This window comes from Falco punctatus (genome assembly GCF_963210335.1).
Source record: "Falco punctatus genome assembly, chromosome: 6".
Classification (NCBI taxonomy): Eukaryota; Metazoa; Chordata; class Aves; order Falconiformes; family Falconidae; genus Falco; species Falco punctatus.
Window position 1 is genome coordinate 63,947,728 of NC_137585.1, and position 12,324 is coordinate 63,960,051.

At 51.8% G+C, this 12,324-nt stretch overlaps 1 protein-coding gene across 6 annotated transcripts in view; it reads left to right on the forward strand.

The window, feature by feature from the left end:
- PFKFB3 (6-phosphofructo-2-kinase/fructose-2,6-biphosphatase 3) overlaps positions 1–12,324 on the forward strand; it is a gene marked incomplete at its 3' end in the record, with an annotated part of 43,505 nt that overhangs the window by 13,084 nt on the left and 18,097 nt on the right. For 3 of the 6 annotated variants that reach the window (XM_080394061.1, XM_080394064.1, XM_080394063.1), the window contains exon 1: positions 8,896–9,122. The exons of 1 other annotated variant lie outside the window; for it this stretch is intronic. In XM_080394061.1, coding sequence (XP_080250187.1) covers positions 9,044–9,122 — 79 coding nt within the window. In that variant the 5' untranslated portion in view covers positions 8,896–9,043. Of the gene's footprint in view, positions 1–8,724; positions 9,123–12,324 lie in introns of those variants that run through there. 2 more of the 6 variants (XM_080394065.1, XM_080394066.1) reach the window with 1 other exon arrangement.

Here is a 12,324-nt window from a genome sequence, read left to right on the forward strand (position 1 = left end):
CCACAGCTTCGCTGTGGATGGAGGCAGACACAGCAGGAGCCGAGCAGGGCTGCAATGCCTCCTCCCTGTGCAGCATCCCTCCAAGAATGTTTCCATCTGAGCCTCCAAGGCATTGCAGATCATCCTGGGATGCTGCTTCGTAGGACAATGCTTTATTACCCCATGATCAAAAGTCCCTGTATTGGGACCCAAAGTGATATTAGCAGAGGTGGACAGCAGGGATTAAAACCTACCCTTTTTCCTAGGCTGTGATTAACCAGGTGCATGCCGCTGCCTACAGGCACCTCCTCCTTGGTCAGCAGGCACAGAAAGCACCACAGTTCCTTCCCAAGAGCTTTACGTTGTAGCTTTTTGCATTACTTTGAAGAGATTGCCCAGCATCTCCCGGGTCTCTGGCTTCATGACATCATTGCCTGCATCTCTTCAGAAGCCTCTTGGTCACCATGGTGATGCTGAGGTTGCCACTGGCCTGGGCTTGTTACATCAGGAGGTGAGTCAGCCCCAGAATGAAAGGCCACAGCCTTTGTCATTGTTTGATCTAATAACCAGCAATGCTGAGATAACGATCCAGGCTCTTAATGAAAGGTGGGTGTTAATAAGACGTTAGGACATAGTTCAATAGCAAAGTCCATGGGATAATGACAGGCTGTGATTTCCGGAGGGTGACCATCTCCCACCTGCAATGGGTTGAATGGGCTCATCCCTAGGGGGTTTCACATCCATCGCTGCAGCCCCACAGGCAGGAGACCTGGGGAGCTGCATCCCAAACGCATGGCTGGGCTGGGAATTAAGCTCTTCATGAACACAAACGACTTCAACCGTTGAGCACCACCATGGAAATAGTTCCTATAACAATCTGTGCTTAGGGGAGGGCTGGGATGTTAACTGCTTCCCACAGGATCTCCAAATTGCTGCAGCACTTTGCAGTGCTGTGCTGGTTTTGGCCGGGGCAGAGTTAATTTTTTCTTAGTAGTTCATCTGGGGCTGCGTTTTGGGTTTGTGCTGGAAACAGGGATTTTTTTCTTATTGCTGAGCAGTGCTGACACAGAGTACAGGACTTTGCCAGTCACCTCCCACCACCAGCGAGTAGGCTGCGGGGGGCACAAGGAGCTGGGAGGGGACAGCCAGGACAGCTGACCCCAGCTGATCCAAGGGATCCAAGGGATACCCTAAGGATGATGCTCAGCAGGTAAAGCTGGGGAAAGAAGAAGGAAGGGGGTATGCGTGTTTGGAGTGATGGCGTTTGTCTTCCCAAGTCACCACCATCCGTGATGGAGCCCTGCTCTCCTGGGGATGGCTGAGCACCTGCCTGCCCATGGGAAGTGGTGAATGAATTCCTTGCTTTGCTTTGCTTGTGTGTGTGGCTTGTGCTTTGCCTATTAAACTGTCTTCATCTCAACCCACGAGTTTTCTCACTTTTACCCTCCTGATTCTCTCCCCCATCCCACTGGAGGGAGCGAGCAGCTGCGTGGGGCTGAGCTACCGGCTGGGCTTAAGCCCCAACAGTCCTAAATTATATCTGGATCAGGTGTGAGCACACGGCTGCATTCCTGCTGATTTACCCGGAGAAGGCACTATGGTAACATATGCCAGGTTTACGCTGGCAGCAGCAGGGCAGGTAATATCTGATCTGGCAGCTGGGACACAGTAACCCCATAAAAACACTCATCTTCCAAACCGACAGGGCTTTTGTGCTGGATCGGTGCCTTGTCACAAATGGTTGTGGCATTGGGACGAGGTAACCTAAAGTCAAGTTTAACACCTTGGGGATTTACAGCCTAAATCAATGCCACGACTTTCAGTGGGGAATTTCACACCCTAAAATCACAGGGCAAGCGGGGAGGTGTTCCTCTGATGTAACTAATACTACCTGCGAGTAGGAGGCACATCCCAGGGTCAGGCTCATGTGGATGTTGACTTCCCAGCATCACTGACAGTGCCAAAACCTGAATTTTGGCACTCTGGCTGATCCGTAGCCTTCGATCCTTTCTGTTGGGACCAAGCCTGAATTTTTGCAGCCAGATTTCATTTCAAGGAGGATCAGTATCCAGTTCCTGAGACTGGAATATCCCCAACCCCTTGCCGTCTCATTCCCCTCAAACCACTTTTAAAAACCTATATTTCTCTCCACAACCCGTGGAGTCAATTATCTTTATGATTTAGCCCATTTATGGGGCGAGTTTTGTTTTGCACTAGTCTTGTAAGGTCAGGAACTTTCACAGGACATTGCTCAATCCTCCTGGACCTATTTCTGAGCAGACCTGCCAGCCTTGAGAAACAGCCCTGCTCCAATGGGTGTTGCAGGTTCAGAACGTTTTTTCCAAATTTTTTTTTTTTTGAGAATGACAGGATGTAATTCTCAAAAATTACAGATGAAACTCCTTTCCTGGGATTTTAAATTAGAACATTGGTCTGGGACACTCCTTTGGGATCATCAGGCCTGACTACGGACACCCATCTGGTTCCTTGAACTTTACTGGGTCTTCCCAGGGACCCTCCAAGACCTGAGCAGAGCTGGGAGCACCCACCTCTCTCTGGGGACAATGGAGGGATCCTTGAGTGATTTTGCTTCTGATCTGGGGAATCGAGATGAAATCCAGGCTCTTACCCTTCCTTCTTCCTCAAATCTGTCACAGCCAGGCAATGTGTTTGCAACTCTCCTGTCTCCTTTCCCATCCAGCTTCAACTCATCCGATTATAGCCAAACCTCAAAGTTAGGGCACTAATCAGACAGCTCAGAAGAATCTAGGTTTGGACCCTCGTCCTCCTGCTTGAAGGGCTCCTAAATGAAAAGGAACTGAAGAAAATAAATCCCTTTTAGCAAAGCTGATGGTGTAGCATGACAGAGGGCTGACTTCAGGCAGAATTTAGCATCCCTGAAAGAGTTTCTGCGTTGCATCAAGTGTGATGGTGCCAGCACCCAGGGGAGCTCAGAGCAGAGGGCTGAGCAGGAGCAAGCAGGTCCCCAAGCCTGAATCTCTTGAATACTTAAAGAAAACTATAGGGAACCCCTTTTTTGCCACTGGCCAGTGAGATGATGTTGGTTTTTTTTACTGCCTGGGTATCACCCGTCGTTGCAAGCCAGGTCATGTGCACAAGAGCTGATTTTTGCGGCTTGTTGCTCGAGCGTTGGGAACAGTGGCCCCGTGCATTTCTGCAACCCTGTGTGGCTTTTCCTGCCTCTTGGCTGCCAAGAAATGCAAGCTCAGCTCCCTGTGCGATGTTTAACCGGGGCTGAGCAATGCCCTGTGCCTCGGCGGGGATTTCCCCCTCTCAGGCTAAGCACTTGTTCCTCAGCATCGGCAGCTGAACCCCTTTGAGTTTTCCCCTTCTCTGGCTTGCAGCTGGTTTTAAGGAAAGCTGCACCCAAGGCATGCGGGTGGCAGCCCCGAGCGCTTGCTCTGCTGGTATTTCAGCGTTCAGCTGCTGTTAGCAGCTCGCTGTGTTGCTTGCAGATGGGGAAGGAAGACGTTTTGTGAGCACATCAAGTCCAGTTAGGGAGTGCAATAGTCTCAAAAACTGGACGGCTTGTCCCCGGCAGGGGGAAGGGGCGTTTGCACGGATGGGTGAAGCAAGGCACAGCTTAAGGGCAGCCCTGAGCACACGGTGTTCCCTGCCTTGCCCCCATCCTGCATCCCAGGCAGCGACCAGCTCTCCCAGCTGCAGACCGGAGAGATGTCAATCGGGAGCTCTCCTCTGGTTTCAGGGTAGGGGGCTGCAAGTGCCGTGCTGAGCAGCATCCCATCATCGCTGCGGGAAACCCTGCCTTGCAATAATACTGGGAAGAAATGGTTTTGCCCGATTTCTGTTCCTCTTTGGCCAGCAGTGGGGTTGATGCTGTAGGTTTGGTACTGTTGAGGAGGAAAAGGAGTGTGAGATTGCAAGGGCGGGTGTGTGTGTGTGAAAGTCAAGAAATAAGGAAGGAAAAAACATCTCGTTAAAAGGAGAGAAGAGAAAAAGCTCTTTTCCATGGCAGAACCATCCCGATGGTTTGCAGGAGCTTGTTGCAGTCCCCTGGGCAGCAGGGCTTGGCAGGATGAGGGAGAGGGTGAGATAAGGAGAGGGAGCGGTGATATCCCGATGATGTAGGTACAGTTCACACTTTGCTGATTGATTTATTCTTGTAACTGAAATACCTGTGAGGGGCGAGGGGAAGGGAGACGATTGTGTGCAGACACAAAGGACCGTGAACTCCAGCTGCCTCTCCAAACCCAAACATTTTTTATCAGCCTTTGCAAAACCCTCCCCACCAGGACCCTGACCCTCAGCAGCTTTTGCAAACTTCGAGTGCCTCCAGGGAAAGTGCCATCCGCAGGGAAAACAGCTCAGCACCCAGCGGTGAGAGGAGAGGGCAGCCACTTGGTTTCCCCCCTGACCTTTTTGAAAGCTCCCAATTCCCTTAATACATAGCAGACAACTTTCATGGCTTCTCCCAGGAGCCCACTGATTATTTTTTTTTTGGAAGTGCAAAGTATAGTAGTTTGGGGTTGTTGGTCTTTTGTTTTTTAACTAAGGGTATAAACACCCCTCAGTCAGCCCAGCAGAATTACTTTCTCTGTTGCAAGAGGGTGTTGTTAATGCACTAACAAGAATTTGGGCAGCTGCTGCCTGACTTTTGCAACCTCCCTCCCAGGGTAAGGGAGAACTATCTGTGCCCATGTCCCGGGCTGGCAAACTGAGGCTGTGATTGAAATTGTGGCGGGGCAGCTTGACCCGAGCACACGTATGGCTGCATCTATACAGTGATGCATGCACAGCTCCCAGCCACCATCTCCAAATTTTAACCATGCAAGGAGCTGGTGTGTGCAGGGCTGGACCGCACCGTGCAGAGCCCACTGGGCATCATGCCTCCTGTCCCCTCCATGCCACATCCTGAGGAGATGCTCCGTGTTGCACTGGATGTAGGCATGTGTGTGACTTGTCTTTTCCCTCCAAGTTTCCTTTAGAGAGGGGAAAAAAAAATAAAGAAAAAGAAAAGCAAGGAGGATGAATCATGGCTTAGTCAGAGTTGGGGCTCTCTGGAGCGATCGCTGCCGTTGCCTGCATTTTGATGCCGAGGGAAGGGTGCTGGGGAGGCTGGCTGGTGGCCCCTTGGTACTGGTAGGTTCTGCCAAAGGGGATGGGGAATTTAGTCCAGGATATGGACTGTAGTCCAGGATATGGACTGTAGTCCAGGATATGGAATTTAGTCCAGTCTGGGATGCAAGCAGAGCCTAATTCTACCACTCAGGGTGGGTTGTTGGGTCCGTTTGGTGTTTGAGCAGCAGGGGAACAAACAAGGGAACTGAGGGGGATGGATTTTTCGTGTTTCAGAGAAGGTCGCAGCCTGTAAGCCCTGTAAGAGACGGGTGTCCCGTTCTCCCAGGAACAGGATTCTTCACTCTTTTCTGCCAGACTCGCCTCCTTTGTGCTGCCCTGCCGGCTTCCTGGACCTGCTGGCTCCATCCCACAGATGCTCAAGGTCATTTTTTTCACCACCTACTGCCAGGACCTTCAGATTTTGAGCCCTTGGCATGACACTTATACCCCCGTCCCTTTACATTCATTAAATCTCTGCAGGATACTGCGATGGGGTAGGTGAGGCAGCATCTCCAGCACACGCTGCCTGATTTATTCCTCTCTCCACAACTTTCACCACTGGCGAAGCCGAGGATGTGGGACCACATCGCTGGCTGTCCCACGGCCTGTGGTGGCTCTTGGCGAGCTGACGCACCTCTTACTAACAGCGTTTGGCCCCCTGGGTGTCTCAAGCCCTCCAAAAAAAATAAAATCGCTGAACTCAGCACCCCATGGGCTGCTTTTGCAGCAGCTGCGACCAACAGTTTATTTACTGGTCCAGGCTCTATTTATAGGGAGCCGCGCTTTTGCCCGGCACGACTGGATAAGGGGGGGGGGGGGGGAAATAAATCCTCTGGGCACACCTAGTACTGCCCTGCCCACCACCCTCTCCCCGCCGGGAAAGTGCCTTATAAATAGTAATGATGCTTCTTCCAGCTGACCTCGCTCAGAGCAGCTGGGTGCTCGTGCCTTTGAAAACCAGGCCATTTATTTAGGAGTTGAAGCTTTCCGCTCCAGTTATTTAGGAGTTTTTAAGCCAAGAATTACTAGGTGGATCTAATTTGAAGTGACTGTGATTTTAATTCAGGCGGGGTTTCGCTTTCGGGCTCCTTTTGATATTTGGGGGATGGTTATCAAAGGGGAGAGGAGCCACGGAGAGGAGAGCGGAGTCGCTGGGGAAGGGGGGATACCCGAACTTCTCGTCCTGCAACATCATGTCAATATTCTTCCTTCTTGCATTTTAGCTGGGAACTGAATTTTCGTGGCTTTCCATGGGAAAAGGTCTGCGATTTGGGGGGAAAAAAACCCCTCCTGCCCTTTCCTGAGGATGGATTTTGTGCAGTGGTCCAGTGCGCACTGCTGGCTGTGACCCCCAACCCCACCTTTGCTGGCCAACACGCTCGCTGGTCTCCCCCATCTTCCTTCCCACATCCCAAATCTCTGGATCTTTCCCAACTCCCTCAGAGTAGCTAATTTTTTAAATTTTTTTTTTTTTTTGCCTGTGAATACTTTTTTCCTGCGTAGGAGAGGGAAGGATTTTGCTTTTTTTTTTTTACTCCATCCATCTTGGCTCCATGTAAGGAGGTAGCCAAGAATATGTTTTTTCTAGATCTGTTATAAAAATACAAGCCTTTGCTTCTCGAGGAGGAAAATACCCTACATAATAAAAAAAGGTTATTGCACACTTGCAGCACCTAAAACGCTACTTATCGAGCTTTACATTTTCAAGCAAAATTTGCTTGCTTAACCCACACCAAGGCAAACGCTCCCACCTCTAAGGCTCTTCCCAGCCATGGCACAGCCCCGTGTGTCCCCGCTGCGGCACGTTCCCTGTTCAGCACCCTGCCACCCAGCCCCCGCATGCCATTCCCCGCTCAGCACCCTGCCACCCAGCCCCCCGTGGTGCCCAGCAGGGACCCCCCGCCACTGGGGCTGGGCTGGGTGCGGGCACCTGCACATCTGGGGTGCTGCATCTCCCCAGGGGTTTGCTGGGTGGCCTTTGGACAATGTCCTTGGCCCCTTCGTGCAGCAACCTGGTTCCACTGGATCAATAAATAAATAAGGAAATAAATAAAATATGAATTATTATTAATAATAACAAAAACAATAATAATTTGAAAATATGAATAAAATATTAATAATAATAAAAATTAAAATAAAAGAAGAAAAATAAATAACAAAAATAAGAAAAATAATCAACAAAAAGGAATAATAAAAACAAATAATTAAAATAATAAATATTTTTAACGGCAGTAAATAATTAAAATAATAAATCATAGGGAAATAATGAAACCCTGAAAGAAATAATGATGAAATCACGAAAATAATTAATGAACGCTAAAAACGGTAGATAATGAAATTTACTAACGGTCATTATCGCGCCTGTTGGGAGGGCAGCCTCCCCCCCGGGGTCGTGCCCAGCGCTGCCACCGCCCCCCGCCCCCCAAGCGCGGCGCTTTGCGGGGCTGGGGGGGTCACAGACACAGGCTGGCGCCCGCCGCGCCTTTGCGCGGCCGCGGAGCGGGGCGGGGCGGGGCGGGGCGGGGCGGAGCGGGGCGGGGCAGCGGCCGCGGGCGGGGGCGGAGCGGCGGCCACGGGCGGGGCATCCCCGCGGGGGGGGCTCGGCCATGTGCGACGTGAGCGACGTGCGGGGCGCGGACCCCGGCCCTGCGGCGCCTGCGGACCCCGGCGGGGGGGGCAAGGGGCGCGCGGCGCAGCCCCCGGCCTGCGGGGGGGTCCCGCCGCGTTTCGTTTGATGTTGCTTGGGGGAACGTCGTAATCTGTGGTTCCCTTTTCGTTTTACTTTCGTTCATGTGATGTAGTTGTTGACTTTTTAGTTCCTTTCTTATTTATTTTTTTCTTTTTTTCCCTCTTTTCCTCTTAATTTACATTTTCTTTTAATTCTTTTTCATTTTACTGCATTTTTATTTTACTTCGTATTTTACTTAATTCGTATTATACTTCATTCGTCTTATACTTGGTGGTTTACTTCAGTCGTAGCTTATTTCGTGTATTACTTCATTTGCATTTGATTTCATTTTATTCTTTTTATTTATCATTTTTATAAATACTATTTACAATGTTTACGGACCTTCTTTTATTCTATTTCATTACATTATTTTACATTGCATCTCGCCATCCCACCGTATTGCCTTGAACCGTATATTATTTATTTTTTTTTAACCGTGGGCACCGCCTGCATGCGCCCTCCGCCCTCCCCCGGCGCAGCCCCGCAGCCGCGTGAGGGCCCGTGTCCCCCCCGCCCCCCCACCAGGAGAACAAAGGCTGCGGGCGCAGCGGCGCCGCCTTTGTCCCCGCTGCAGTGCGGGGGGCGGGCGGCAGGCGGCAGCCGAGCCGCGCCCCCCCTCCCCCCCCCTTCCGCGGCGGCGCAGCGGCCGCCCCCCGCCCCCCCGCCCCGGGGGCGGGAGCCGCGGCCCCGCCGGCCCTGCCGGGCTAGAAATAGGCGCCGCCGCCACCGCCGCCTCAGCGCGGCCACGGCAGCAGCACTGGCTGACTCCCTGCAGCAGCCGGGCAGCCCAGCCCTTCCTTTCCCTGCCGGGAGATTTTCCTCCTTTTTATTTTTGCGAAATCAAAAGGAAATTAATTTTTTTTAATTTTTTTTTTTTTGGGGGGGCGTTCAGATTGATAGCGAAATTAGCGGCGGGGCTCGTGCTCGCTCCCTCTACGCACGCAGCGGCAGCGTGGGTGCCGTCCCTGCCGGCTTTGTGCCCTGAAGCCCCGTTCCTCCTCTTCCCCCACCTCCCCCCTCCGCCGCCGTAAAGCCTTAACGAGGCTCCGAGAAGCATCCGCAAGCGCCGCAGCCGCTTGCTCAAACCACCTCCAAAAGCAGCGACCGCAACAAAAAGCCTTTTTCTTTTTTATTATTATTCTTTTTCCCCCTCCTTCCTCTTTTTCTTCTCCCTCCTTTCCCCCCCGCAAACGCATCAAGGTGGACGCGGAGCGCAAAAAGACCTTTCTTTTAAAAATGCCCATGGAGCTGACGCAAAGCCGCATCCAGAAGATCTGGCTTCCCAGTGACAACCGCCCGGCGCTGCCCCGCCGCTGTGAGTACGGGCACCGCCGCATCCTCGCGGCTGGGGTGGGGAGCAGCCCCCCTCCTCCAGCGTACCCCCGGGGGGGAGGCTTTGCAACGCCCCCCCACCCCCCCCCCTTTCCCATAATATCCATGCAGCATCCCGCCCCCCCTTCCCCCGCCTCCTCCAGCATCACCCTGGGCGCATCCCACCCGCTGCCATCCCGTGAGTCACTTCCAGCGCCGGGGAAGGTGCAGCCAGCACGTGGCAGCGCCCCCCCGGGGGGGCGGGGAGGTGCCGAGGCACGCGTGGCCCAATTTCCACCCCCGACACCCCCCCCACGCCGTGGCCTCCAGCCCTGGGATTGAAAGGGAAAGGGAGCAGGTTGCTAACTTGAGATTTATCAATGATATAATAATTTTTTTTGGGGGGAGGGGCAGGATTAGGGCGATGGATTTAGAAAAAAGCCCCCAGCCGTACGCACTTTACCGCTTGACCCTGTGCTGTGTGTGAGATGAGATAGGAGGCAGGTGGAGGGGGTGAGGGGGCAGAAATTAATGCTGAAACTTCTGCAGTGATTTCTCTTTTTTCAGAAGCTCAGAAAGCATCTTGAGTGTTGTAAACCAACCCCTGCGTTTAAAAAAAAAAAAAAAAGGCAGCAAACGCTTGGGTCATCCTGATGTTACTATAAAACAAATCATGAATCATATAATACAATAGCAAAGCTCGAGAGACAGCTCTTTTAACTCACCCGACAGCTGAACTGACAGCTGCCGGTTGTGCAACTGCGTGTCACTAAATAAACGTCGCAGGAATGGGCCGATCCGGGGCTGCGGGGGGGCCGGGATGCAGGCGGTGGCACTTCCCAGCCTGGCAAAGGATGGAAGTGGCCCGGGCGGTTGGCTGAATCAGGCTTTCCAGTGCTTTTTCTTCAGCAGGCGTTTGTAAAGGGGCTTCGGACATTGGTTTCCCTTGGCTGGAAAGCCCCCCCCCCTTTTAAAAACCGATAATAATAAAAAATAAATCCGATGGATTTGCCATGTCTTAGCCCCCTGGCTATGGGTCAGGCGTGTGGCGAGGGATGGCCAAGCCCTGCAGTGGAGGGTGGCACATGCCGCCTGTGCAGTGGGAGCTGCCGAGGAAATGGCTTTCAGCAACAGGCTGCACATCTGGGCTGCCACAGGGCTTTGCTTTTAGCTGGGGAAAATGTCTCTTGGCTTAATGCTTTGCAGCTGGATTCGTTTGGTTTGGTTTTTCTCGAGGGCTGACACCTCTGAAAGAAATCCCTTGTGAGTGCGGAGCCTCCCTGGGGTTTTTGCCACTTATTCACCTGGTTTCTCAGAGAATTCCCTCTTGGCAGAGGAGAACACTAACATACCTTAATATATTAAGACATTGAGGGGCTTGTTAATGCCATGGTGTGGCCTTGTGATTATTTTTATTTTATCCCAAAGTGGGAATAAGCCACGCTGGGTACCATTAGTTACGCTCTGTGGGAAGAGCGTTATTGGGCTTTTTAGTTTGGTTGTGTTTTGTGTTGTTTTTTTTTTTTAAACTCAAGGTGGCTATTTTAACTCAAAGTGCTTTTAATTCCTTGGCAGCAGCAGTGCCACACAGCCAGGTGGGAGAGGAGGTATACCAGAAATGTGAAGCCAATGGGAGGGAGGGAGTGGGAGCATCGTCAGAAAGCTCCTGCCTTGGCCGCTGCCTGCGAGTGAAATAATTAGTCCGATTGTTCACTTCCTTGTCAGTGGAAGGCTCGAATGGATGCGAAGTGATGCCTTCATCTGGCCTTTTGATGGCGATCCATTAAATTGCTGTCAAGCTGCACGTCTCTCACGTAGGGGCTGGGAAAGTCAAGTCGTCGCAGGCAGCTGGATGGGCAGAGCCAGGCGAGGGGAGGGGGCTCAGCTGGGGGATGCTCAAGGAGGAAGGGGGCTGCCACTGCCTTCCTCTTCCCATCACTCCGGCTCGGCAGATGAGGGCATGTGAAAATACGTCTGTGGTGTGCATGCAAAAAAGCCCCAGCTCACACGTCAGTAGGGGGATAGCAGTTCCACATGCGTGTGTGTGCGGGCAGTATGCAGCGCAGAAACATGTTCTTGCTGCATCCCTGAAGGTGTTGAGGAGTTGCAGAGGGAAGAAGGTGGAAAAGGGGAATTTAACGTAGAACATACGGCGTGGGCTTGTGGGAGGTGTGGGGGAACACTTCTTACAAGGAGACTAAAAATGCCTGAAGTGGGAAGGTGGCTATTTTAGCTAACCTTTTATAGAAGCACATTTCCTTCCCCTTTTTTGTCTTCCTTAACCCACTCTGGTGAAGCATGAGAGCGCATCAGCACTGCCTTTGTAGCAGACAGAAGGCACAAGTGACGAGCTGCTTCTAAATATCCTGATCGAGCCTTTTGAAAGTCATCCCTGACCTTGACTTACCTGGATAGATGTCAATAACGAGTAATGAATATGCATTGAAATCCCTGATGGCTTTCCAGCAGGTGGTGAAGAGAAATGATGAATTAGGGCTTTGTGAAGCACTGGGAGCAAAACACTGGTTTCTGTTTCATCCCTGATGCAAGGTTTCCTGGAGGCTTTTGTGATTTAGCTGGGTTTGGGCTCAGGTTCCTGATAAAAAGTTGCACGCCCCATGCCCTGGTGTCTTGGGAGGTGCTTCCCAGGTCTGTAAAAAGATGCTTTTTCATGGTCTAAGGGGAACCTGGATCTTTGCTTTGGCAGCAACCCGAACTGGGGGGAGATTCCTCAAATACAGGTGTTTAACTCCAGCAGCACCCTTTGGAGGTGGTGTGTGTGTGCCAGTGCAGCACCAGCACTGGGGTGGACTTGGCTGTCCGAAGCCAAAGGGATGTGCACAGTACCCAGCGTTGTCCCATCCTCTCAGAGTGCTCTTACTTTAATGGCCCCGAATCCTCTTGGCTTCACTCTTGAGATCCTTTGTCCCCTGGCAGGTAGGAAAGAAAGGAGGTATTATTCCTGCCCCCCTCCTTTTTTTTTATCTTTTATCTAATAAGTGGTTGGTATTTTGTGCAAAAAAAGATTTGCACCCATAGGTTAGTTGAGGATGTGAGACCGTTAGAGAGGGAAAAAAATATTTCTCTGGGTATGTTGCACAGCTCCCCTGGTACCCCAGCGCAGAATCGGTGCTTGCAGCTGAAATCAATGGGAGATGGCCCGGGCTTTGAAAGGCGGAACAGGGGAGGCAGGTCGCACAAAAGGA